The sequence below is a fragment of the Aquarana catesbeiana genome, linkage group LG10, assembly GCF_042186555.1.
Source record: "Aquarana catesbeiana isolate 2022-GZ linkage group LG10, ASM4218655v1, whole genome shotgun sequence".
Classification (NCBI taxonomy): domain Eukaryota; kingdom Metazoa; phylum Chordata; class Amphibia; order Anura; family Ranidae; genus Aquarana; species Aquarana catesbeiana.
The window spans coordinates 27,059,787-27,084,330 of NC_133333.1; the positions used below are offsets into that span (position 1 = coordinate 27,059,787).

The 24,544-nt window shown below is 44.4% G+C and overlaps 1 protein-coding gene across 1 annotated transcript in view; it reads right to left on the reverse strand.

Moving 5' to 3' along the window:
• The window catches only part of LOC141109815 (sialic acid-binding Ig-like lectin 10), a 52,110-nt gene extending 29,269 nt beyond the window's left edge, over positions 1 to 22,841 (reverse strand). Inside the window, exons 1-4 of the mRNA XM_073601081.1 lie at positions 21,835 to 22,841; positions 18,762 to 18,862; positions 10,856 to 11,230; positions 2,167 to 2,472 (exon numbers count right to left, since the gene is read on the reverse strand). Of these exons, the coding sequence (XP_073457182.1) occupies positions 2,167 to 2,472; positions 10,856 to 11,230; positions 18,762 to 18,819 (739 nt within the window). The 5' untranslated portion in view covers positions 18,820 to 18,862; positions 21,835 to 22,841. The remainder of the gene's footprint in view (positions 1 to 2,166; positions 2,473 to 10,855; positions 11,231 to 18,761; positions 18,863 to 21,834) is intronic.
• Between the last annotated feature and the right edge of the window lie 1,703 nt (positions 22,842 to 24,544).

Below are 24,544 nucleotides of genomic sequence, written 5' to 3' on the forward strand. Positions count from 1 at the left end.
ACTGATAAAGTTGTTGTTAGTATTTATTTTTGTAACTTAATTCTGCATAAAATATTGAACAGTGTAATTTCATGAGATATTTACGAAGGCATGTTTAGGGGCAGAATTAGGGGCGGGGCAGGGTAGTGGGTGGAGCAACTGGTGGCGAGTAGCCCCTAAGGCCTGGCTAGTAGTTCAAGACTTGAAATTTTGAGCCCTGCTTTAAGCTATTGTCCGATAACTAGAGACAGTACTTTACACTACCCAGGTAGAGGACACTCATTAAAGAGGTGTTCCAGCCTGGGAAAAAAATAAATAAAAGTCAGCAGCTACAAATACTGTAGCTGCTGGCATTTAATATATGGACACTTACCTCTCCAGGGAGTCCGCGATGTTGGCGTCCCAGCCGATCTTCGGATAGGCTGTCTGGTGCTGCTGCCACCATCCTCACTAAGGACAACCGGCAGTGAAGCCTTTAGGCGCCGTCTCCAGGGGTGGGGAAGAAGGACCTGTCTGAAACAGGCCCCCATTCCCTTCCCCCCTGAAAGGTGCCAAATGTGGCACCGGAGGGGAGGGAGCAAATAAGCGGAGCTTCCACTTTTGGGTGGAACTCCGATTTATGTTCTAATAATTCTTATTGAACAATTTTGAAAGATAACACAACATAAGACAAACAACCAGCATTGCCATCATTTGCTCCACGTAGTAATCACCAAGACAAAGTGAGACAATGAAAAAACACAATAGATGATAATCAGTTGCACAACACGTGTCAATCCTGGAACTTGCTACTGTAAATTGGTTATGTGCTCAGGCACTGTATGTGACAACGCTATTATGAAGATAGAACAAAACAAAAACCAAAGGTAGGGAGAAAAGTTAAATGAGTTAGGGATTAAAACAACCAAACGATTTTCCAAACAATTTTCCATGCACCATAGAGATGATTGAATCATTTACACTTTGTTAACCGATCCTGTCATACAAACATGCGTGACTATGTAGACCACTTGTAGTCAAATGGTGATAGGCTATCAGAAGGAACTCCGCTTTAAGGCCCCATGCACACTAGCATTTTTTTAAGCTCCTGAAAGCTAACTAGTGTTATCCTATGTGTCCATGCACATTACTTTAGGCCAGTGATGGAGAACCTTGGCACTCCAGATGTTTTGGAACTACATTTCCCATGATGCTCATGCACTCTGCAGTGTAGTTGAGCACCATGGGAAATGTAGTTCCAAAACATCTGGGGTGCCAAGGTTCACCATCACTGCTTTAGGCTATTAGCATTTTTGGAGCTTTGGTGTCCAGGAGTAGAAAAAAAATTGTTTTTGTAGCGTTTCTTGGAGCGTTTTTCCCAGCAGAAAAAAATGCTGAATGCTCCTAACTGCTTTTAAATGCTCTTAAAGCGGAGGTTCACACAAAAATGGAACCTCCGCTTTTCGTTATCCCCCCCCCTCCGGTGTTACATTTGGCACCTTTCAGGGGGGTGCAGATACCTGTATAATACAGGTATTTGCACCCACTTATGGGCATAGACTCCCGCCTCTTCCCGCCCCCCTCCCGCTGGGAAGCACACGGGTCCCAGAGACAGCAGGGACCATCCAGATTGCACACTGCGCATGCGCAGTAGGGAACCGGGAAGTGAAGCCACAACACTTCACTTCCTGATTCCCTCACAGAGGATGGCAGCAGCTGAGAGACAAGCGATTGATCGGCTTCGGCTGCTGGCATCACGGGGCTCCCTGGACAGGTGAGTGTCCTTATTTTAAAAGCCAGTAGCTGCAGTATTTGTAGCTGCTGACTTTTAAAACATTTTTTTGGGGGGGAACTTCCGCTTTAACTGCTTCTAAAAGTTACTAAAATTATACTAACATTTTTTTTTTTCATGTACTGCAAAAACGCTAATAAAATGCTAATGCTCCTAAAAGCTTCTAAATGATTCTGAAAGCTACTAAAATGCTACTAGAAGCTGGGACAAAAAATGTAATTTATCAGCATTTTTTCATCCAGCATTTTTTTCTAGCTTTTTTTGAGCTTATGAAAAACGCTAGTGTGCACAGAGCCTAAAATTGTAAATATCTAATTTTATCCCTTTTTCTTTTAACAAAAAAAACAAACAAAACAATTGTTTCTGAATCCTGACAGATTAAATGGCAAGATAAATAAAAAAAGTACCGTACTTACATTCAACATTTAAAATGATCTGGTCTTGGGTTGATGCAGAACTTGCTCGGAAGTTCACAATACAAGTTAAGGATGACAGGTGGTCTTGCTTGGATGGAGTGAATGTGATATTGGAGTAGTATGTCTTGCTGCCATCTGGATGGATGGTGGTATGGGTGATACTTGTCCCCTGTACTCCTCGTCTATTCCAGGTTATCAGAGGAGCAGAGCCATTACATCTTCCAGGACTTTCACAGGTCAATGTCACCTCCTTATCAGCCAATAACGGTGTCACCGGGGTGATAATCACTGGTTTATCCGTCAGTTCTAAATTAAAAATAAAGGAACCTATTAGGTGAACGTAACACTCTAGCTGTACCCTTTCTTATACCTTTTTTTCATTAAGGACTTCACATTTTATTACTCTTGTTTTTAATCAGTATAATATTTTCCACAGTAGATCACCTGGCCTCTTTGTTTACAGAAGTAAGGAGTCCACAATTATCCCCTTCTTGTCTGCCCAGGTGTCCCTTTATCTGCTCTATTACACCCAGAAGGTGGGAAGATCTACTTAATCATGTGACCAATGTGATTGGCTATCACTGTGATCACATGATCAGGATTTGGACCTGCCGGCTCCAAATCAGGAGAGCTGTCTTTGACAGTTAAGTCTCTATGCTGTTAGTGTGCAGTGGGCTCAATCTCTCAACACAGAAACCTCTGCCACCCCCAGACGCATATGTTTGGCATGTGGATGTTAAAGTCCACCCTTTTGCATATATGTGTTATGCGGGTGGCAACAAGTTAACCACTTCAGCCTCGGAAGGATTTGCCCCCCTAATGACCAGGCCATTTTTTTTTTTTGTGATACGGCACTGCGTCGCTTTAACTGACAATTGCGCGGTCGTGCGGTGCTGTACCCAAACAAAATTTTTTTCCCACAAATAGAGCTTTCTTTTAGTGGTATTGGATCACCTCTGCAGTTTTTATTTTTTTACTTTCTGCTATAATACATATCCAAAAAAAAAAAAAAATTTCTTCATCGGTTTAGGCCAATATGTATTCTTCTACATATTTTTGGTAAAAAATCCCAATAAGCGTATATTGATTGGGATTTATGGACTTTTTATTTTTTTAATTGTTTTTACTAGTAATGACGGCGATCAGTGATTTTTAGTGGGACTGCGGCGGACAAATCTGACACTAAGTGACACTTTTGGTGCCCAGTGACACTAATACAGTGCTAGAAAAATGCACTGTCACTGTATAAATTGCACTGGCAGGAAAGGGGGTTAACACTAGGGGGCGATCAAGGGGTTAAGTGTTCTCTAGGGAGGTGTTTCTAACTGTCAGGGGGATGGAATGACAGGGAGTAGAGAGAGATCGTTGTTCCTGATCACTGGGAACAGTTGATCTCTCTGTCCTCCCCTGTCAGAACGAGGATCCGCTTTGTTTACATAGGCAGATCCCCGTTCTGCCTCTCTTCACCAGACATTGAGTACGCAGGACCCACGCGTGAGCTCCCACTGCACGTGCACCTGCAGCACCATATGCACAGACCGATCTACAGGTACGTCTGTTTGCGGAGCCAAACCACCTTGCCGCAGTATATATGTGGAAGGCAGTCAGCAAATAGTTAACCACTTCCCATCCAGCGATGTACACGTATGTCACTGGACTTTCGGTGGTGATACCAGGATGATGCTTGCAGCTGCAGGCATTACCCTGGTGTAAATGGCTAAATAGCCGCTAGATTGCTTTTGCAAGCGGCGAGAGGGGGTGCCCCCCCAACCATCCACGGCTTTCTCAGGTTCTCCAGTCCCAGCAGGAGACCTGAGCATCCGCCAACTGGCCGGCCAGGCAAGCAAATGATTGGCTGTTCATAATAGTAGCCTGGAAGTGATGACAGGACATCACTTCTGGTTTACTCTAAACAATCGGCGCCATGTTTTAAAAAATCAAAAGCATTCAAAAACATGGATTTTGGTGCAGAGGAGGGATTTGAGGTTTTATAAACCCCAGATCCCTCCATAAAGAGTACCTGTCGCGTACCTATTGCTGTCACAAGGATGTTTACATTCCTTGTGATAGCAATAAAAGTGATAAAAAAAATAAAAAATGAAAGCAAAAGTGTAAAAAATAAAATACATTAATAATATAAAAAAAAAAGTATATTGCCACTATCCTCCCGTGCTCGCACACGAAAAGGCGAACACACGCTTTGGTCCTACACGTATGCAAACAGCGGTCGTCTCACACATGTGAGGTATCACCGTGAACGTCAGATCATGGGCAGTAATTCTCACACCAGACCTCCTCTGTAAAGTCGTAACCTGTAAAGGCTTTTAAAGCATTGCCTATGGATAGTAAGATTTACGCTGTAACATCATTTTTTATACTTTACAAAAATTGGGTTATGGGTTGTATTTTTTTACATTTTAAATAAAAAAAAAGTCTTTTTTTTCTACAGAAATTGTGTTTGAAGAACCACTGTGCAAATACCGTGGGACATAAAAAATTGCAAAACCCACCATTTTATTTCCTAGGGCCTCTGCTTTAAAAAATATATAATGTTAGAGGGTGCTTAGTCATTTTCTAGCAAAAATTACTGATTGTTACATGTGAACAAAAACATACCAGAAAAGGCCCAGACTGGAGGGGGTTAAACAGCATTTGTATTTCTTTGTAAATGTTACTTTTGCTGTAGTAGGTTGTATACATCGTACTTATGTACCATTTTACAAGAGGTTCAGGACATAACCCAGGTATATTATTTAAAGGAATTTTGCAATATTAAAGTGATACTAAACATTATCCTTATTTTTCACAAATAAGCCATATACATCTACTACTTAAAGCGGTGTTCCGGCCTCCCCCTCAAAAAAGTAAAAGTCAGCAGCTACACATACTGTAGCTGCTGACTTTTAATATTAGGACACTTACCTGTCCTGGAATCCGGGGATGTTGGCACCCCGGCCGATGTTTCCATTGGCTGCCGGGTGCTGCTGACGCCATTATCGGTAAGGGAACCTCGCGGCTTCACAGCCGGGTCCCTACTGCGCATGCGCTCAGCATGCTGCACTCTTACTGACCCAGCAGTTATCGAAGGAGGAGGAAGGAGGGGGCGGGACTTCAGACGTACTTCGCCGCTGCGAGGTCCGACAGGAGTGGGGGCAGGGTACCTATGAAAAACAGGTACTGGCCACCTTTGGCACCTTTTGGGGGGGATCAGATTAGCGGAAGTTACACTTTTGGGTGGAACTCCGCTTTAACCACCTGCTATCCGCGCTATAGCCGAATGACGGCCACAGCGGGGACCTGCATTCCCGGGAAGCCGTCATATGACAGCCTCCCCTGTGCACGCTCCCTGCGCGCGCCCTGAAGAGCGCGTTGTGATCACTGAGTCACTGAGACTCGGCTGATCACCGATCCGTGTAAGGGGCTGGTCCCGGCCCCTTACCATGTGATCAGCTATCAGCCAATGACAGCTGATCACATGATGTAAACAAAAGATCGGTAATCGTTTTTTTTTTTACTCACACTGACAGCGTGAGTAGAAAAAAAAGCCGATCACCGGATCGGATGTCAGGGACATCGGTCCCCAAGTGGAAGAGGCACATCTGCCTCATCAGTGCCATCTAAAAGTGCCACCTAACAGTGCCCACAGTGCCACCTATCAATGCCAACAAGTGCCACCTATCAATGCCAACAAGTGCCACCTATCAATGCCCACCTGTAGTGCCAATCAGTGCCACCTGGCAGTGCTGCCCATCACTGCCACCCATCAGTGCCCATCACTGCCACCCATCAGTGCCCATCACTGCCGCCTCATCAGCGTACATCAATGAAGGAGAAAAATGACCTGTTTTAAATTTTTTATAACAAAATATAAAAAAATAAAAATATTTTTTTTTTTTAAATTTAGTTTTTTACATTTTTTTAACAAAAAGTAAAAATCGCAGAGGTGATCAAATACCAACAAAAAAAGCTCTATTTGTGGTGAAAAAATGATAAAAATGTAATTTGGGTACAGTGTTGTATGACCGCGCAATTGTCATTCAAAGTGCGTCAGTGCTGAAAGCTGAAAATTGGTCTGGATAGGAGGGGGTTTAAGTGCCCTGTAAGCAAGTGGTTAATAGCTCTGTAATCTGCTTTATAAACACTACAAATCCCATAGTCCATAGTCTATCTCAGAAGAGAAAAAGAGAGGAGGCTGAGAGCAATAGAAGGGGACTTTCTTGAATTAGGAATATATTTTTTTTAGTACCAATTTAATGTTTCCCTTAAAGTATTGTAAAAGTCGCTGTCCACCACTAAACGGAATTTAGAAGAAAAAAATCCTGTGGTAAAGATTCCCAAGGACAGGGGCAAGCCCCCCATGACATTTGTTTAACAATTCCTCTTATTAGACTAGACTGCGGTCATGACTGTTTTTTAACCCACTTCAGCCCCGGAAGATCTGGCTGCTGAATGAACGGGCCATTTTTTTTGTGATTCGGCACTGTGTTACTTTAACTGACATGTTGCACCCAAACAAAATTGACGTCCTTTTCTTCCCACAAATAGAGCTTTCTTTTGGTGGTATTTGATCCCCGCATCGGTTTTTATTTTTTGCGCTATAAACAAAAAAAGAGCAACAATTTTGAAAAAACACAATATTTTGTACTTTTTGCTATAATAAATATCCCCATTTTTTTTTTAAAAAGCACATTTTTTTTCAGTTAAGGCCGATATGTATTCTTCGATATATTTTTGGTTAAAAAAAATCGCAAAAAGCTGATATAGATTGGTTTGCGCAAAAGTTATAATGTCTACAAAATAGGGGAAAGATTTATAGCATTTTTATTATTATTATTGTTTTTACTAGTAATGGCGGCGATCTGCGATTTTTATCGGAACTGCGACATTATGGCGGACACATCAGACACTTGACACATTTTTTGGACCATTGGCATTTATACAGCGATCAGTGCTATAAAAATGCATTGATTACTGTAAAAATGTCACTGGCAGGGAAGGGGTTAACACTAGGGGGCGATCAAGGGGTTAATTGTGTTCCCTGTGTGTGTTTCCAACTTGAAGGGGGAGGGGACTGACCTAGAGGAAATGACAGATCGTGGTTCTTAGCTAATAGGAACACGCAATCTGTCACTCCTCTCAGAACAAAAATGGGTTGAGTGTTTACACGCACACGTCCCTGTTCTGTCTCTCGTGCTCACGATTGCTCATGGCCAGCAGCAGGGGTATTGCTAGGGGGTGGCTATTGGGGCCATAGCCCCGAGTCTCTTCCCACAGGGTCCCTGCCTAACCAGTGGGCTGCGGCTGCTGTGGCAGGCAGGCTGGCTGCATGAGAGAGGCGGAGGAGAGGAAAGAAGCGAGCTCTTCATAGCCGGGCCTCTTCAATTTGGGAGCGAGGTGTGGCGAGCAGCAGAGAGATGACATAATCTCTCACTGTCCGCCACAAATCGTCGCTCTTCCGCCCTCACAGCACGGTCATCGTGGAGCTCCACTTTGCAGCCAGACCCCCTTGCTTCAATGTCGGAGGTGCGGATGACATCATCCCTCACTGCCCGCCCCGCATCACCGCTCTCCTGCTCTCACTAAATGGACCAGTGCTGTCAGCCTGCCACCAATGCAGCGTCAATGCACATTTGGTGGCACTGGCTGGCATGGCAAATGACAATCCACATCAGTTGGCAAGTGACAACCCACACCTGGTGGCCGGTGACGTGGCAAGTGACAATCTGCAAATGGTGGCAAGAGATGTGGCAAATGACAATCTGCAAATGGTGGCAAGAGATGTGGCAAGTGACAATCTGCACATGGTGGCAGGAGACGTGGCAACACCAGCCATCGCCTGTTAAAAATTGCTTACCACTGGTCCCCCCCCCCTCCCCCGCAGGCATGCAAAAAGGTTGGTGACCGCTACTATGGGCTCTAGCCCCAGATCTTTTGCAGACCTAGCAACTCCCCTGGCCAGCGGTCATCGCAACCGTCGGCCACGAGCATCGGCACCCCTGGTGTGCACACGCCTGCTATCCCGATCCCGCAAGCTGACGTATAGCTACGACAGCTCACGGGATTGCGCAGACCTGACGCAGTATAATGGTGGCGGCTGGTCAGCAAGCGGTTAACATTCAACTCCTGTATTCTTTTATTGGGTTTAGATTCAGCACCCTAAGTTTAGTAATCCACATGCCTCCAACTGAGCCTAGGTACATTCAGCTCATCCCTAGTAAAGACCCCTAATCACAAGCTAACATGGGGCATAGAAATAGACCCCTTACCTTGTTATGATCCATTTCCCCGAGGGTGGAGTCTAAAGTATGGCTAGTGTTCCCCTCATGGGAGTTGGCATCCAGCTATCCCCAGATCACCCAACAGGTACTTACATATGTAGAGATTAGTGGGTGTCGGGAGAGCGGAAGAGGCTCTCTAGAGATCACAGAGAGCAAATAATAGACCAGGAAATTGTAAAAAGGAAAACATTTAATTTGATAATCTCTTTTGCTTACTAATAATAACTCACCAGTAATAACTGAATCTTGTAATTCAAGATGTAGCTACGTACATCACCCTAAAGTTTGAAAAACTGTTTATCAATATCAACTGAACATCATTTATATAATTAAAGACGTCAAAATTTCAAACATACCTGTAACGAAAAAAAAAAAAATTCCCAGAGAGACATAGGAATCTGTAATAAAATAGTCTTCAAACCTTTATAGCCTTCTTCTCAACTGTGAAAGTGTATAGTTGCCCATACAACACCCAGGGCTGGTGCAAGGATTTTTGACACCCTAGGCATAACCTCATTTTGCCGCCCGCCTCCCAATTGGCTCCGCCCCTCACTGAGATTTTTGCGGCACCTCTTCACCTATTTCTTCAGCCATGGTCCACAGGCCTGCACCTGTGCCTCTGGACCCGGCCCGAAGACAAAGAGTGGATGGCACCAGCTTGCTCCCTCCCCATCTGTACTTCCCGCAACTTCCGTTCCCCCTCTGTACCCCCCTGCACATTTGTCCCCCCTGCACATATATCTGTTCCCCCTCTGTTCCCCCCTGCACATCCGTCCCCTCCGCACATATATCTGTTCCTCCTCTGTACCACCCTGCATGTCTGTTCCTCCTCTGTACCCCCCTGCATGTCTGTTCTCTTCTGTACCCGCCTGCATGTCTGTACCCCCCCACACACACATATATCTGTTTCCCCTCTGTACCCCCTGCATGTCTGTCCCCCCCCCCCCCACATATATCTGTTCCCCCTCTGTACCCCCTTGCATGTCTGTTCCCCCTCTGTAACCCCCTGCATGTCTGTTACCCCCCACACATATATCTGTTCCCCCTCTGTACCCCCCTTCATGTCTGTTACCCCCCCACACATATATCTGTTCCCCCTCTGTAACCCCCTGCATGTCTGTCCCCCCCACACATATATCTGTTCCCCCTCTGTACCTCCCTTCATGTCTGTTCCCCCCCACACATATATCTGTTCCCCCTCTGTACCTCCCTTCATGTCTGTTCCCCCCCCACACATATATCTGTTCCCCCTCTGTAACCCCCTGCATGTCTGTCCCCCCCCACACATATATCTGTTCCCCCTCTGTACCTCCCTTCATGTCTGTTCCCCCCCACACATATATCTGTTCCCCCTCTGTACCCCCTTCATGTCTGTTCCCCCCCACACATATATCTGTTCCCCCTCTGTACCCCCCTTCATGTCTGTTCCCCCCCACACATATATCTGTTCCCCCTCTGTACCTCCCTTCATGTCTGTTCCCCCCCACACATATATCTGTTCCCCCTCTGTAACCCCCTGCATGTCTGTCCCCCCCCACACATATATCTGTTCCCCCTCTGTACCTCCCTTCATGTCTGTTCCCCCCCACACATATATCTGTTCCCCCTCTGTACCCCTCTTCATGTCTGTTCCCCCCCACACATATATCTGTTCCCCCTCTGTACCTCCCTTCATGTCTGTTCCCCCCCCACACATATATCTGTTCCCCCTCTGTACCCCCCTTCATGTCTGTTCCCCCCCCCACACATATATCTGTTCCCCCTCTGTACCTCCCTTCATGTCTGTTCCCCCCCCACACATATATCTGTTCCCCCTCTGTACCCCCCTTCATGTCTGTTCCCCCCCACACATATATCTGTTCCCCCTCTGTACCCCCCTTCATGTCTGTTCCCCCCCCCCACACATATATCTGTTCCCCCTCTGTACCTCCCTTCATGTCTGTCCCCCCCCCCCACACACACACACACATATATCTGTTCCTCCTCTGTACCTCCCTTCATGTCTGTTCCCCCCCCCCACACACACACACACATATATCTGTTCCTCCTCTGTACCTCCCTTCATGTCTGTTCCCCCCCACACATATATCTGTTCCTGCAGGCTGGGGATCCGGGATGTCTTCCAACCACCCCCTAGCCTGGTGGCTGGCGCCATGTATTTAAAAAAGGTCAGTCCTGGAGGTATTTTAATAATCTGAATCCCCAGCGAGTGGCTGGAGATCCGGATTTTGCCGCCCCCTTACCCTGGCGCCCTAGGCAGCCGCCTGACCCGCCTATTGCTAGCGCTGGCCCTGACAACACCTCTATAAGATCTCCTCATTAAGGGAGCTATAGCAAATCCAAATAGAAAATCAAAAATACAGGTTCATTGTTTTTGATAATAATGTTTTCATTGTAATAGCTGAACTCACCAGTAACAGTTAATTGGATCATGTGATTTACATAGTTGTACTTTTTTCCTCCATCATCTTGAAGTCTAAATAAATAAGGTTTATCACCATCACTAAACTGAACATCATTTATAGACATAGAGCAGTCCAACTTTGTCGCGTCTCCTGTAAAGAAGATCCGTCCCGGATTTTGTGGACGAGCCTCAGAAGGGTTTTGAGAAGAGACAACTTCTCCTTTTGAATCGCCCTTGTACCAGATTCCATAGGCCTGCGCTGATGTAGATCCAGACTCCACAGTAAATCTGCATGGAATGTACACACATAGTCCTCTCTGCACACTAATATCACGTTGTACAATTACTGTCATTTTGGAATGATCAACTCCACAAGTAGTATCTGAAAAAAAGATTAAGAAATGTTGTTTAAGAAAAACTGTAGCTTTCACATCATTCAGCTGCTCAATCATTACATTATTATCATTACTCATACATCAGGGCCCACAACCCCATAATAAATTGGGGCATTAAAGTTAATGTGGGGAAAATATACCTTACATCTGGGGACTGTACTCCAGGGGACGACCTCCTTATCCTTCCTGCAAGATCCCCAGGAATGCTGAGCGGGAGCATTATATCTCAACAACTGGGATACCGGGCACTCCCTACAATCTTGCTGTAAGAATCAAGTTGTCACCCTCACTTAGGTGACCCAAGCAGGGGTGAGGAGAGAATAGTTACTAACTTTTCCCCCTTAGATTTTTTATTTTATTTTATGGCCAATACTAATATGGGGAGGGGGTCCTTATGTATTAACCACTTCAGCTCCGGAAGATTTACCCCCCTTCATGGACCAGACCATTTTTTGCGATACGGCACTGCGTTACTTTAACTGACAATTGTACGGTCATGCAACGCTGTACCCAAATAAAATGTATGTCTTTTTTTACCACAAATAGAGCTTTCTTTTGGTGGTATTTGATCACCTCTGCGGTTTTTATTTTTTGCTCTATAAACATAGAAAAGACCCACAATTTTGAAAAAAAATAACAATATTTTTTACTTTCTGCTGCAAAACATATCCAATAAAAAATATGTAAAAAAATCTAATTTATTCATCAATTTAGACCATTATGTATTCTGCTACATGTTTTTGCTAAAAAAATAATCCCAATACGTGTATATTGTTTGGTTTGCACAAAAGTTTTAGGGTCTACAAACTATCGGATATATTTATGGAATTTTTATTTATTTTTATTTTTTTACTAGTAGTGGCGGCGATCAGCGACTTATAGTGGACAGCGGACAAATCAGGCACTAACTGAGTGCTATAATATGCACTGTCACTGTACTAAAGGCATTGGCTGAGAAGGGGTTAACATCAGTGACAGTCAAAGGGTTAACTGTGTGCCTAGCCATGTCCTTGATGATGCCCTGGAGGAGGGGCGAAACGCGTCAATGTACTTCCGGTTCCTGTTAAACCATTGAGGCAAATTTCTGTCTCCTTGGAACGCACGCCATTCAGCAGCGAACTCGGCTGATTTTCTTACTGATGCCGGTTTTTGCCAAAAATCCTGTAAGTTGCGCATTGAATGTGCTTGATAATTGATGCCAAACGTTATTTCACTGAGTTCTCTCTCTCTGTTTCCCCATCTATGGAGTGGGGTATATCCTTCCTGTCTTAAAACGTCTCCCTGCAAGATTTTACTGAGGAGCCATCCAGTATATCCCCAGATCATTTGATCAATGCCTTTTTGATCCCAGACTGCGAATCTGAGGATCCAATAATTTTGGTGAGTGGGGACACCAAAGGGGGAGCCACTTCACCGATTCAAAAGTTTTGGAGCACCATTACACTTTTCACTGAGGCACCTGAGAACTTTTAGATTTTATGTTTTTTGTTTTCTCTTAACATTGATACAATAGGCACTGTTTATTAGGATGTATATTGCTTGATATAGGCCGCTAGCGCTGTCTTATATAATTTTCATAGCCAGTGCTTGGTCACTGTGTGGGAGGTGGTTTTACTAGTGGAAGGCATAGATCCATGATCCTGCTTTGCAAGAACAAGGGATCAATACCTTCCCTACTGACCGAATGGCAATCTGCCTTGTTTACATAGGCAGAGTGCCGTTCTACATGTGACCCGAACGATCATCTGGTCCCGGCGGGCATCAAGTCCACCGGACCCACTGATCAGCTCCCACTGTGTCTAATCACGATAGTGGGTCGCCGGTGGAACGCACATGCGGCCCAAACCCTGAAGTGCAGGATCCCATACTAGGTACATGATTCTGCACAGCAGAGACGCCTTGCTGCCATATATCTATGTTATACAGTCAGCAGGCGGTTAAGCAAACCTTGCTTAAATGAAGCTGGAAAATAACAGACTTAACGGCCGGATCAATAGGTCATACAACTATGTTGCAGGAGGAACTCTGACAAACAAGGACTGCTGTGTTAATGCTACTGACAGACTGGATCCCATATGCATAGTTACCAACATTGCAAAAAAAATAATTCGGGACACTTTTTTGCATGTAGGCTGAGCCTTGCTATAATTAGGGGTCGTGGCATTCTTTTGTAGGCGGGCATACCGTAATAGAAACATGCTGTAATGGGCGTGGTTTGAGCGGCATAGTGGGCGTGCCTTAAACGGGCGTGGTTCAGAAGAGGTGTAGTATGAGATGAATGAGGGATGGAGGGAGAAAGAAAGAAAGAGAGAAAGAAAGAGGGATGGAGTGACAGCAGGCCCAGATCCTACACAACAGTAGAAATATGTGTATTCCATAAAGTTTAACAATCAGCAGATAAAGATACTTCAAACACCTGGTGTTGGATCTTCAATCATCCCGGCACCATCATTGTTATGGTGTCAGGATGATTGAAGTGCATTATTTCTATTATTACATTGTAATATAGAATGAAATCATTTAACTCACCATAATGCTGAATCAGTGGAAGCCCTGAGCGTGTCACCTGCCACGTCGCCTGCCACCAGATGCCATCAGGTGTCCCCAGCGGAGTCCCCCCTTACATCAGGCATTGCCAGCAGAGTCCTCCCTTCCATCAGACATTGCCAGCGGAGTCCCCCCTTACATCAGTCATTGCAGCGGATTCCCCCCTTACATCAGACATTGCAGTGGAGTCCCCCCTTACATCAGGCATTCCCACCAGAGTCCTCCCTTACATCAGACATTGCCAGCGGAGTCCCCCCTTACATCAGGCATTCCCACCAGAGTCCTCCCTTACATCAGACATTGCCAGCAGAGTCCTCCCTTCCATCAGACATTGCCAGCGGAGTCCCCCCTTACATCAGACATTGCAGCGGATTCCCCCTTACATCAGACATTGCAGCGGAGTCCCCCCTTACATCAGACATTGCAGCGGTGTCCCCCCTTACATCAGGCATTGCAGCGGATTCCCCCCTTACATCAGACATTGCAGCGGAGTCCCCCCTTACATCAGACATTGCAGCGGATTCCCCCTTACATCAGACATTGCAGCGGATTCCCCCCTTACATCAGACATTGCAGCGGTGTCCCCCCTTACATCAGGCATTGCAGCGGATTCCCCCCTTACATCAGACATTGCAGCGGAGTCCCCCCTTACATCAGACATTGCAGCGGATTCCCCCTTACATCAGACATTGCAGCGGATTCCCCCCTTACATCAGACATTGCAGCGGTGTCCCCCCTTACATCAGGCATTGCAGCGGATTCCCCCCTTACATCAGACATTGCCAGCGGCGCCCCCCCCACATCAGACATTGGAGCAGAGTCCCCCCTTACATCAGACATTGCCAGCGGAGTCCCCCCTTACATCAGACATTGCCAGCGGAGTCCCCCCTTACATCAGACATTGCAGCGGAGTCCCCCCTTACATCAGACATTGCCAGCGGAGTCCCCCCTTACATCAGACATTGCAGCGGAGTCCCCCCTTACATCAGACATTGCCAGCGGAGTCCCCCCTTACATCAGACATTGCAGCAGAGTCCCCCCTTACATCAGACATTGCAGCAGAGTCCCCCCTTACATCAGGCAATGCAGCGGAGTCCCCCCTTACATCAGACATTGCCAGCGGAGTCCCCCCTTACATCAGACATTGCCAGCGGAGTCCCCCGTTACATCAGGCATTGCCAGCGGAGTCCCCCCTTACATCAGACATTGCCAGCGGAGTCCCCCGTTACATCAGGCATTGCCAGCGGAGTCCTCCCTTACATCAGACATTTCAGCAGAGTCCCCCCTTACATCAGACATTGCCAGCGGAGTCCCCCCTTACATCAGACATTGCCAGCGGCGTCCCCCCTTACATCAGACATTGCCAGCGGAGTCCCCCCTTACATCAGACATTGCCAGCGGAGTCCCCCCTTATATCAGACATTGCAGCGGAGTCCCCCCTTACATCAGACATTGCAGCGGATTCCCCCCTTACATCAGGCATTGCAGCGGAGTCCCCCCTTACATCAGACATTGCCAGCGGAGTGCCCCTTACATCAGACATTGCCAGCGGAGTCCCCCCTTACATCAGACGTTGCCAGCGGAGTCCCCCCTTACATCAGACATTGCAGCGAAGTCCCCCCTTACATCAGACATTGCAGCGGAGTCCCCCCTTATATCAGACATTGCAGCGGAGTCCCCCCTTACATCAGACATTGCCAGCGGAGTCCCCCCTTACATCAGACATTGCCAGCGGAGTCCCCCCTTATATCAGACATTGCAGCGGAGTCCCCCCTTACATCAGACATTGCAGCGGATTCCCCCCTTACATCAGGCATTGCAGCGGAGTCCCCCCTTACATCAGACATTGCCAGCGGAGTGCCCCTTACATCAGACATTGCCAGCGGAGTCCCCCCTTACATCAGACGTTGCCAGCGGAGTCCCCCCTTACATCAGACATTGCAGCGAAGTCCCCCCTTACATCAGACATTGCAGCAGAGTCCCCCCTTACACCAGGCATCCCCCAATAGAGCCCCCCCTTTCCTTACATCAGGCATTCCCAGCAGTGGAGACTCTCTCCGCCGCCATTACTAAAGATAATGGGATAAAATAGCCGGGTGGCTGCCAATAACAATTGAGCTGCGGCGCCGCCCACCCCCTGGTGGGCGGTGGCAGAGCTCAAATTTTTTTTTTTACTTTTTGTAAAAATGTGTTTACACTTTGCCAAAGAAAAAATTGACAGTGTCTCTTAAGTGGACTTTCATAAGCTTTATCTTCCCAAAGAAAAATATCCCACTCTTCACAATCGTGCCCTATTCATGTCATCAGTTTTCAGCAGCACTTATATTTGTGAGCAACTATTTTCAAGGTCGAAGAACATGAATAGGGATGAGCTTCGAGTTCAAATCTAACTCATGTTCAACTCGAACATGGGCTGTTCGCAAGTTCGCCGAACAGCGAACAATTTGGGGTGTTCGCGGCAAATTCGAATGCTTCTTCTTTAAATGCTTCTTCTTTCTTCCTTCATCTTCTTCTTCTGGTTCTTCTGGCTCTTCTGGTTCTTCCTCCGGCGTTCTCGTCCAGCATCTCCTCCGCGGCGTCTTCTATCTTCTTCTCCTCGGGCCGCTCCGCACCCATGGCATGGGGGGAGGCTCCCGCTCTTCTCTTCATCTTCTTCATCTTCTTCTTCATAGATAGAAGAAAGAAGAAAGAAGAAGCATTTAAATAAAGGAATTGTCAAAAACTGTCTCTTGTCATTTTTAACATTTTTGACAGTTTTTTAGTGAAATGGTAGGGGTAAGTACCCCCTTACCATTTCACACAGGGGGGGGGGCCGGGATCTGGGGTCCCCTTGTTAAAGGGGGCTTCCAGATTCCGATAAGCCCCCCGCCGCAGACCCCCACAACCACCGGCCAGGGTTGTGGGGATGAGGCCCTTATCCTCATCAACATGGGGACAAGGTGTTTTGGGGGGCTACCCCAAAGCACCCTCCCAATGTTGAGGGCATGTGGCCTGGTACGGTTCAGGAGGGGGGGCGCTCTCTTGTCCCCCCTCTTTTCCTGCGGCCTGCCAGGTTGCGTACTCGGATAAGGGTCTGGTATGGATGCCGTTTTTTTTTTTTTTTTGGCGCGGGGTTCCCCTTAAAATCCGTACCAGACCTGAAGGGTCTGGTATGGAATTTAGGGGGACCCCCACGTCATTTTTTAAAAAATTTTGGCTGGGGTTTCCCTGTGGGGAATTCCCATGCCATTTTTATCAATGAACTTCTATGTGTATTGTCGGACCGGCAATGCAATAGCCGCGAGTAGTTTTAAATGGCTTTTTTCCTTTTAAATGTCATTTTGCTGTCAGACTGTTCTAAACACGGGAAACATGCGCCCCTTTACAGGCATACTATAGACACCCCCCAGCTACGAAATTTAAAGGGATATTACACTTTTATTGTTTGACTTTAAGCATTATTAAAATCACTGCTCCTGAAAAAACGGCCGTTTTTAAAACTTTTTTTTGCATTGATCCTCCATGTCCCCTGGGGCAGGACCCAGGTCCCCAAACACTTTTTATGACAATAACTTGCATATAAGCCTTTAAAATTAGCACTTTTGATTATTCATGTTCGTGTCCCATAGACTTTAATGGTGTTCACGTGTTCGAACGAACTTTTTTCCTGTTGGCATGTTCTGGTGCGAACCGAACAGGGGGGTGTTCAGCTCATCCCTAAAGATGAAGTGCGAAATTAGAACCAAAATATCTGAGGGGCACCTTGAGAATTCATTAAGAATTCCTACTACATCCATCGAACCAGATACTGATGTGTTAGTTCATCAAGAACAATGTCCTTTATGTTACTATCTTTTACTTTTATAATAAAAAAAATTACAAAAAAATGAAGTTTTAATAATCAGCCAGGTACATTATCTATATCAGTTAGGAAATAGAACAATTTCCTTTATGGGACTTTAAAAGGCCGAAACTCGTTGATAATCAAAATGTATTTGAAATATATTCATATATTTATTAGAAAAGTTAAAAGTTAAGAAATATAACGTTAAAAGTCAAAGTTGGATGCATAAAAATTATACAGGTGAGATATCAAAAGGAAACACATGTACAGTATCTCACAAAAGTGAGTACACCCCTCACATTTTTGTGAATATTTTATTATATCTTTTCATGTGACAACACTGAAGAAATTACACTTTGCTACAATGTAAAGTAGTGAGTGTACAGCTTGTATAACAGTGTAAATTTGCTGTCCCCTCAAAATAACTCAACACAGCCATTAACCACTGGCAACAAAAGTGAGTACACCCCCAAGTGAAAATGTCCAAATTGGCACCAAAGTGTCAATATTTTGTGTGGCCGCCATTATTTTCCAGCACTGCCTTAACCCTCTTGGGCATGGAGTTCACCAGAGCTTCACAGGTTTCCACTGGAGTCTTCTTCCACTCCTCCATGACGACATCACAGAGCTGGTGGATGTTAGAGACGCTCCTCCACCTTCTGTTTGAGGATGCCCCCTCTACCTTCTGTTTGAGGATGCCCCATGGATGCTCAATAGGGTTTAGGCATGGGGACATGCTTGGCCAGTCCATCACCTTTATCCTCAGCTTCTTTAGCAAAGCAGTGGTCGTCTTTGAGGTGTGTTCGGAGTCGTTATCATGTGGTCGTTTTGGGATGTGGGCAGCACCTCCTTTTCCATAGATCTGTAGCACAATCATAATATATATTATCTATATCAGTGATCGTTGACTTGTGATCTGCTTGACTTTTTCTGCTCATCAGCTCTCCTTATTCTATGTGTGGCCCGTCCTCTTCTTCCTCTTCGCCCAGAAAGGTCAAAAGGTTGGACACCCCTGGACTATATGATTGAAAAGTAGCCCAGAATATAAAAAAAAAGCCCCCATACTATTTCTTATAGCTCATCCTAGCGGTGGTTTATAAAAAGAAAAAAAATACATTTAATACAATTAAGATTGCTTGAAAACTCACCCAGTAAAAAAGAGACGAAGAGAACCAACAGGAAGTTGTCCATATCACTAAAGCTCATCACGGTGTTTACTGCAATACAATTTTAGAGAAACAAATTCAGCCTGCATAGAGAAAAAGAATATGAATGTTGATGGTTTATACACATTTTGTTCCTGTATTTTTCTTTTTATAACTATAAGGGGTCGATTCACTAAACATTACCGCATGCAATAAGGGTATCACGTTACTCGTTTGCATAAATTCTTGCATGCGGTAAACAAAGTCCAATTCATAAAAATAACAGTAAACAACGAAAGTAAAAAAAAAAAAATGGCGGTAAATATCGCAAAAAATCGTGCAGTAAGCAAGTCCAATTCACAAAATGAACAGGAACTAAAAAAGGTTAGATATTTAACATTACCCTTTTGGTGGTGGTAACCAGCACGGTATTTCCTGTTGGAGTAAGAGGGAGTTAACAGCTATGGAGCTTTTTCGAATGCAATCTTTTGCAATTAAACCACTAAGCCCCAGAAGGATTTGCCCCCTTAATGACCAGGCCATTTTTTGTGATACGGCACTGCGTTATTTAAACTGACAATTGCGCAGTCGTGCGACGCTGTACCCATATGTAAACAAGGCATTTCCCTGTTCTGCCTAGCAACATGACAGAGATCTACTGCTCCCTGTCTTTGGGAGCAGTGATCGCTGTCATGTCAGTGGTAGCCCATCCCCCCCACAGTTAGATTCACTCCCTAGGACACACTTAACCCCTTGATCGCCCCCTAGTGTTTAACCCCTTCCCTGCCAGTGTCATTTACACAGTAAGCAGTGCATTTTTATAGCACTGATCGCTGAACAAATGACAGTGGTCCCAAAATAGTGTTAAATGTGTCTGATGTGTCTGCCATAATGTCATAGTCATGATAAAAATCGTAGATCGCCGCCATTACTAATAATAAAAAAAATAATAAAAATGCCATAAAACTATCCCCTATTTTGCAGACGCTATAACTTTTGTGCAAACCAATCAATATAGGCTTATTGCGATTTTTTTTTACCAAAAATATGTAGAAGAATACATATCGGCCTAAACTGAGAAAGAAATTTGCTTTTTTATATACTTTTGGAGGATATTTATTATAGCAAAAAGTAAAAATAGCAAAAAAATATTACTTTTTTTTTTCAAAATTGTCACTCTTTTTTTTGTTTATATTTAAAAAATAAAAACCGCAGAGGTGATCAAATACCACCAAAAGAAGTCTCTATTTGTGGGAAAAAAAAGACGTCAATTTTGTAATTTTGTTTGGGTGCAACGCCGCACGACCGTGTGATTGTCAGTTAAAGAGAAGCAGTGCCGTATAGCAAAAAATGCTCTGGTCAGGAAGGAGGTAAATCCCTCCGGGGCTGAAGTGGTTAATGGCTAACTCTAAACTGATAACCTGTAATGGCTTTTTAAACATTGCCAGTGGAAAATTTTGGGTACCAACTTTTTTGGGGGGATTTCACAAGAGGTTTGATATCTGTTTACTTGACACAACCCCATCTTTTATATCGTACCAAAAAAGTGGGATAATGTTTGCTTGCACTAAAATTACTTTTAGTGTATTTTCAACTACCAATACGTGTTTGATAATTCACAATACATGATATAAGTGCCAAAATATACACTTATCTATTACAGTATTTCAACTAAAAACAGACTTTATATCTTTATTTTTATTTTTAATTACTGTATTTATCGGCGTATAACACACACAGACGTAAAACACGCACCTTCATTTTAAGAGGAAAGTTTCAAGAAAAAAACTTACCGTACATTTTAAATAAAGACCCATCAATGCAGCCTCACCAGTGCCTATCTGCATTCTCTAAAATTCCCAACAATACACCCTGCTCAGTGCCCATCTGCAGCCTCTAAATTGCCCATCAATGCACCTTACTCAGTGCCCATCTGCAGCCACTAAATTGCACATCAATGCACCTTACTCAGTGCCCATCTCCAGCCTCTAAATTACCCATCAATGCACCCTGCTCAGTGCCCATCTGCAGCCTCTAAATTGCACATCAATGCACCTTACTCAGTGCCCATCTCCAGCCACTAAATTGCCCATTAATGCACCTTACTCAGTGCCCATCTCAGCCATCTGCAGCCACTAAATTGCACAATAATGCACCCTGCTCAGTGCCCATCTGCAGCCACTAATTGACCATCAATGCACCCTGCTCAGTGCCCATCTGCAGCCTCACCTTTCCCATCATTGCAGCCTCGCCAGTGTTGGATTACACAGACCTGGGATACACAGGAGATTGCGGCTCTGTGTAATCCAGCGGCACTCGCTATTCCTCTTCCCTCAGAGACATCAGGAATTGGCGTATAACACGCACACACGATTTCCCCCTGATCTTCAGGGGGGAAAAGTGTGTGTTATACGCCGATAAATATGGTAATTTTTTAATGTTTTACTTCAATTAACCACTCTAAAACCCTGTATAGCACGGCTGAATATTGTTTGCACTGTTGTATACACTTGTTTTCATTTATGCCTGTGGACTCACACATGGAGATAAGCATCATTTTAATGGATTATTTATGTTAAATGATTGCTTTGGGAATTATATATAGTTTTTAGGCACTTATATCATGTATTGTGAATATTGATCACAGTGAGATAACTTACATTGACAGCGCAGCACCAACACTGTTTGACATTCATTACACATTAGCCACGGCTTAGCTAACCGGTGCTAACAGCAGTTAACCACTTTTAGTATACCGGATAGACTAGCGTGGGAGTACCCACTTTATAATTTATACCCCCATTTTATTCTCCAGGGTCTCTGCTCCCAGAAAATATTTACTTTTTTTTGGGAGGGGGATTAGAGTAATTTCTAGCAAAAAATTCAGATTTTAGAAAAAATTGCTCAGGTAGGCAAATTCTTAATGAACATCTAAAGCCAAAACTTGTTAAATCTTGATTACGATAGGGAGTTGTCTTTTTTTCTTTTTGCCCTTTGTTTTCCATTGGGCAAATGTGGGGAGATACATGCACCACACACTCACATATACAATCTTTCATTAGCTGCTAATACATACCTGTATATGTTCTTCTTTCGTTTTTTACTCTGAACATTCAGTTTGTTCAGATTTTCTCAGCAACTCTTTTTCCAGTTACGCTCTCTCTCTCATGCTCTCTTCTTCTCTGATCATGTACGGTGTGATAAAGAAGGAAATGTATTTAGTAACCACAAAGAAAAGCGGACCTTAGTACAAGAGAATAGAGTAAGATTGCTGTAATACCAACCTCCGGAAGTTAAACCAGCCCTAAAACTCTATAACACATAATTAATATTTCCCCAACTAATGACTTCATCTGTTATTGATGTGCTTAAAGGGTAACTCCACTTTTGAGGAAAAAAAAAGCAAATAAAAAAAAATATTAATATAGCGTATATAGCGCCATATTGTAATTGAATGATATTAAAAATGACATTTCTTTTTCAGTCTGCAGCGCTGTCATTTTCTGTAAAATGCAATATGCAGCACATAACAAGCATGCTTTACTGCATATTATTATATTATAATTATTATTATTATTATACAGGATTTATATAGTGCAAACAGTTTGCGCAGCGCTTTACAATATAAAGGGAGACAATACACCAACAGTACAATTTAAAAAAAGAGTGTTAGAGAGGCCCTGTGAGCTTACAATCTAAGAGGGAGGGGCTGGTGAAACAAAAGGTAGGGACTGTGAGGGATGAACTGATGAGGGGAGTAGAAGATTTGGTTGTTAGCTGGAGGCAGGATAGGCCTCCCTGAAAAGATGAGTTTTCAGGGATCGCCTAAAAGTGGACAGTGTAGGAGATAACCGGACAGATTGAGGTAGTGAGTTCCAGAGGATGGGAGAGGCTCTGGAGAAGTCCTGGAGATGAGCATGGGAGGAAGAGACAAGAAAGCTAGAGAACAGAAGGTCTTGGGGGGACAGAAAGGAAGGTTTGGGTACTTTGTACCCCTATCCATTCACCAAAAAAGTGTACAAAAGTAATAACCACACAAGAAAAAAAAAAAAGAAAAAAGGTATCCCTCCATGTATATCCATCGTCAATCATGCCGCCCCCCGACCCAATAAATAGAAAATAAAATCGCTCTGCCTGTATAGGGCCCCCCCGATTAACGCCACTTTAACATTTCTTATCTAGGCAAGGGGCAGGGCCACCCGTCTACATCACCTGGTGTCACCGCCCCCCTCTGACATCACATGATGTCACATGACATCAGAAGGGGTGGTGCCACTGAGTGACGTAGCTGGGTGGCCACTCCCCCTGCCTTTATAAGAAATGTCAAAGCGCAGAGCAGGCATTTAGGGGTAGGGTCGGCGGGCAGCATGATTGACAATGAATTTACATCAAGGGACACTATTTTTTTATTTTTTAATAAAGGATTTATCAAAAACTGTCTTGTGTGGTTATTACTTTTGTACACTTTTTTGGTTAATGGGTAAGGGTACGATGGAAACTATAAGCAGAGAAACCCATTGATAGCTGATGACTCATCAGTTGTTAAGGATGCCGCCGCTGGATTCCCGGCCCAACTCCTTAACAACCAGCTTACACTGTGGGCAAAGCCAATCAGGGTGCAGAATGCACTGTGCAGCACTTATTGTAGGGTGTTCTTTGGGGCGAACACCCGGTGAACACCCTACAAATTTGGGTGTTCAGCGAAGGGCCAAACAGGCAAATGTTCGGCCCGAACTCATGCTCGGGCTGAACCGTTCGCCCATCCCTAGTTTCCATCATGCACAGCTCTAGTGTGTTTTAGGTAGGATAAAAAAGCAAAATGCACACTATTGTTTTTGGGCCCTGCTACGGGTACAAACAACAACTTATGCCATGTACACACGGTCGGACTTCTCTGCAACAAAAGTCCGACGGCCTGTCCGGCAGACTTTCGACGGACTTTTGGCGGACTTCCGACGGACTTTCTAATGAACGGACTTGCCTACAAACGATCACACCAAAGTCCGACGGATTCGTACGTGATGACATACACTGGACTAAAATAAGGAATTTGATAGCCAGTAGCCAATAGCTGCCCTAGCGTTGGTTTTTGTCTGTCGGACTAGCATACAGACGAGCGGATTTCTGGGTCCGGCGGAGTTACGACGTAAAGATTTGAAGCATGTTCCAAATCTAAAGTCCATCAGATTTGCGACTGGGAAAGTCCGCTGAAGGTCCGGTGAAGCCCACACACGATCGGATTGTCCACCGGATTTGGTCCGTCGGCGTCCGTCGGACCAGCCCGGTCGAAAAGTCTGACCGTGTGTACGCTGCATAACACACACATATGTGGTATCACTGTGATTGTCAGGGACAGGGAACTGGGCTGTTCACTGGTGGTAGGTTATGGTAATAACAAAAAATATAAAGCTCAATTAAAAAAAAAAAATGTTTTTGTTTTTTTTTACTATTTTGTGCCAATATTCCTTTGATAATAAAAAAAAAGGAGATGATCATTTCTTTTTTACCACCAAATGAAAGGTCAACTTGTCCTGTAAAAACAAGTTATAAAAATTAAATAGCTGCGATGATATGTACAGTTTTACTATCACATGTCAAAATATGCAAAACTGTGTTCAGCCCTTAAGATTTGTTTTACGTTCATCATGAAATGGTTAAATAATATGCAAACCCTGATGATGAACTTCTGTTATTTTCTTCCTCTTTGTCTATTATATGATATGCAAAGAAAGTATTTCATTATATCTCTGTAGCCTGCTTTTCTTTCCCGGGGTGTTACTTTTTCT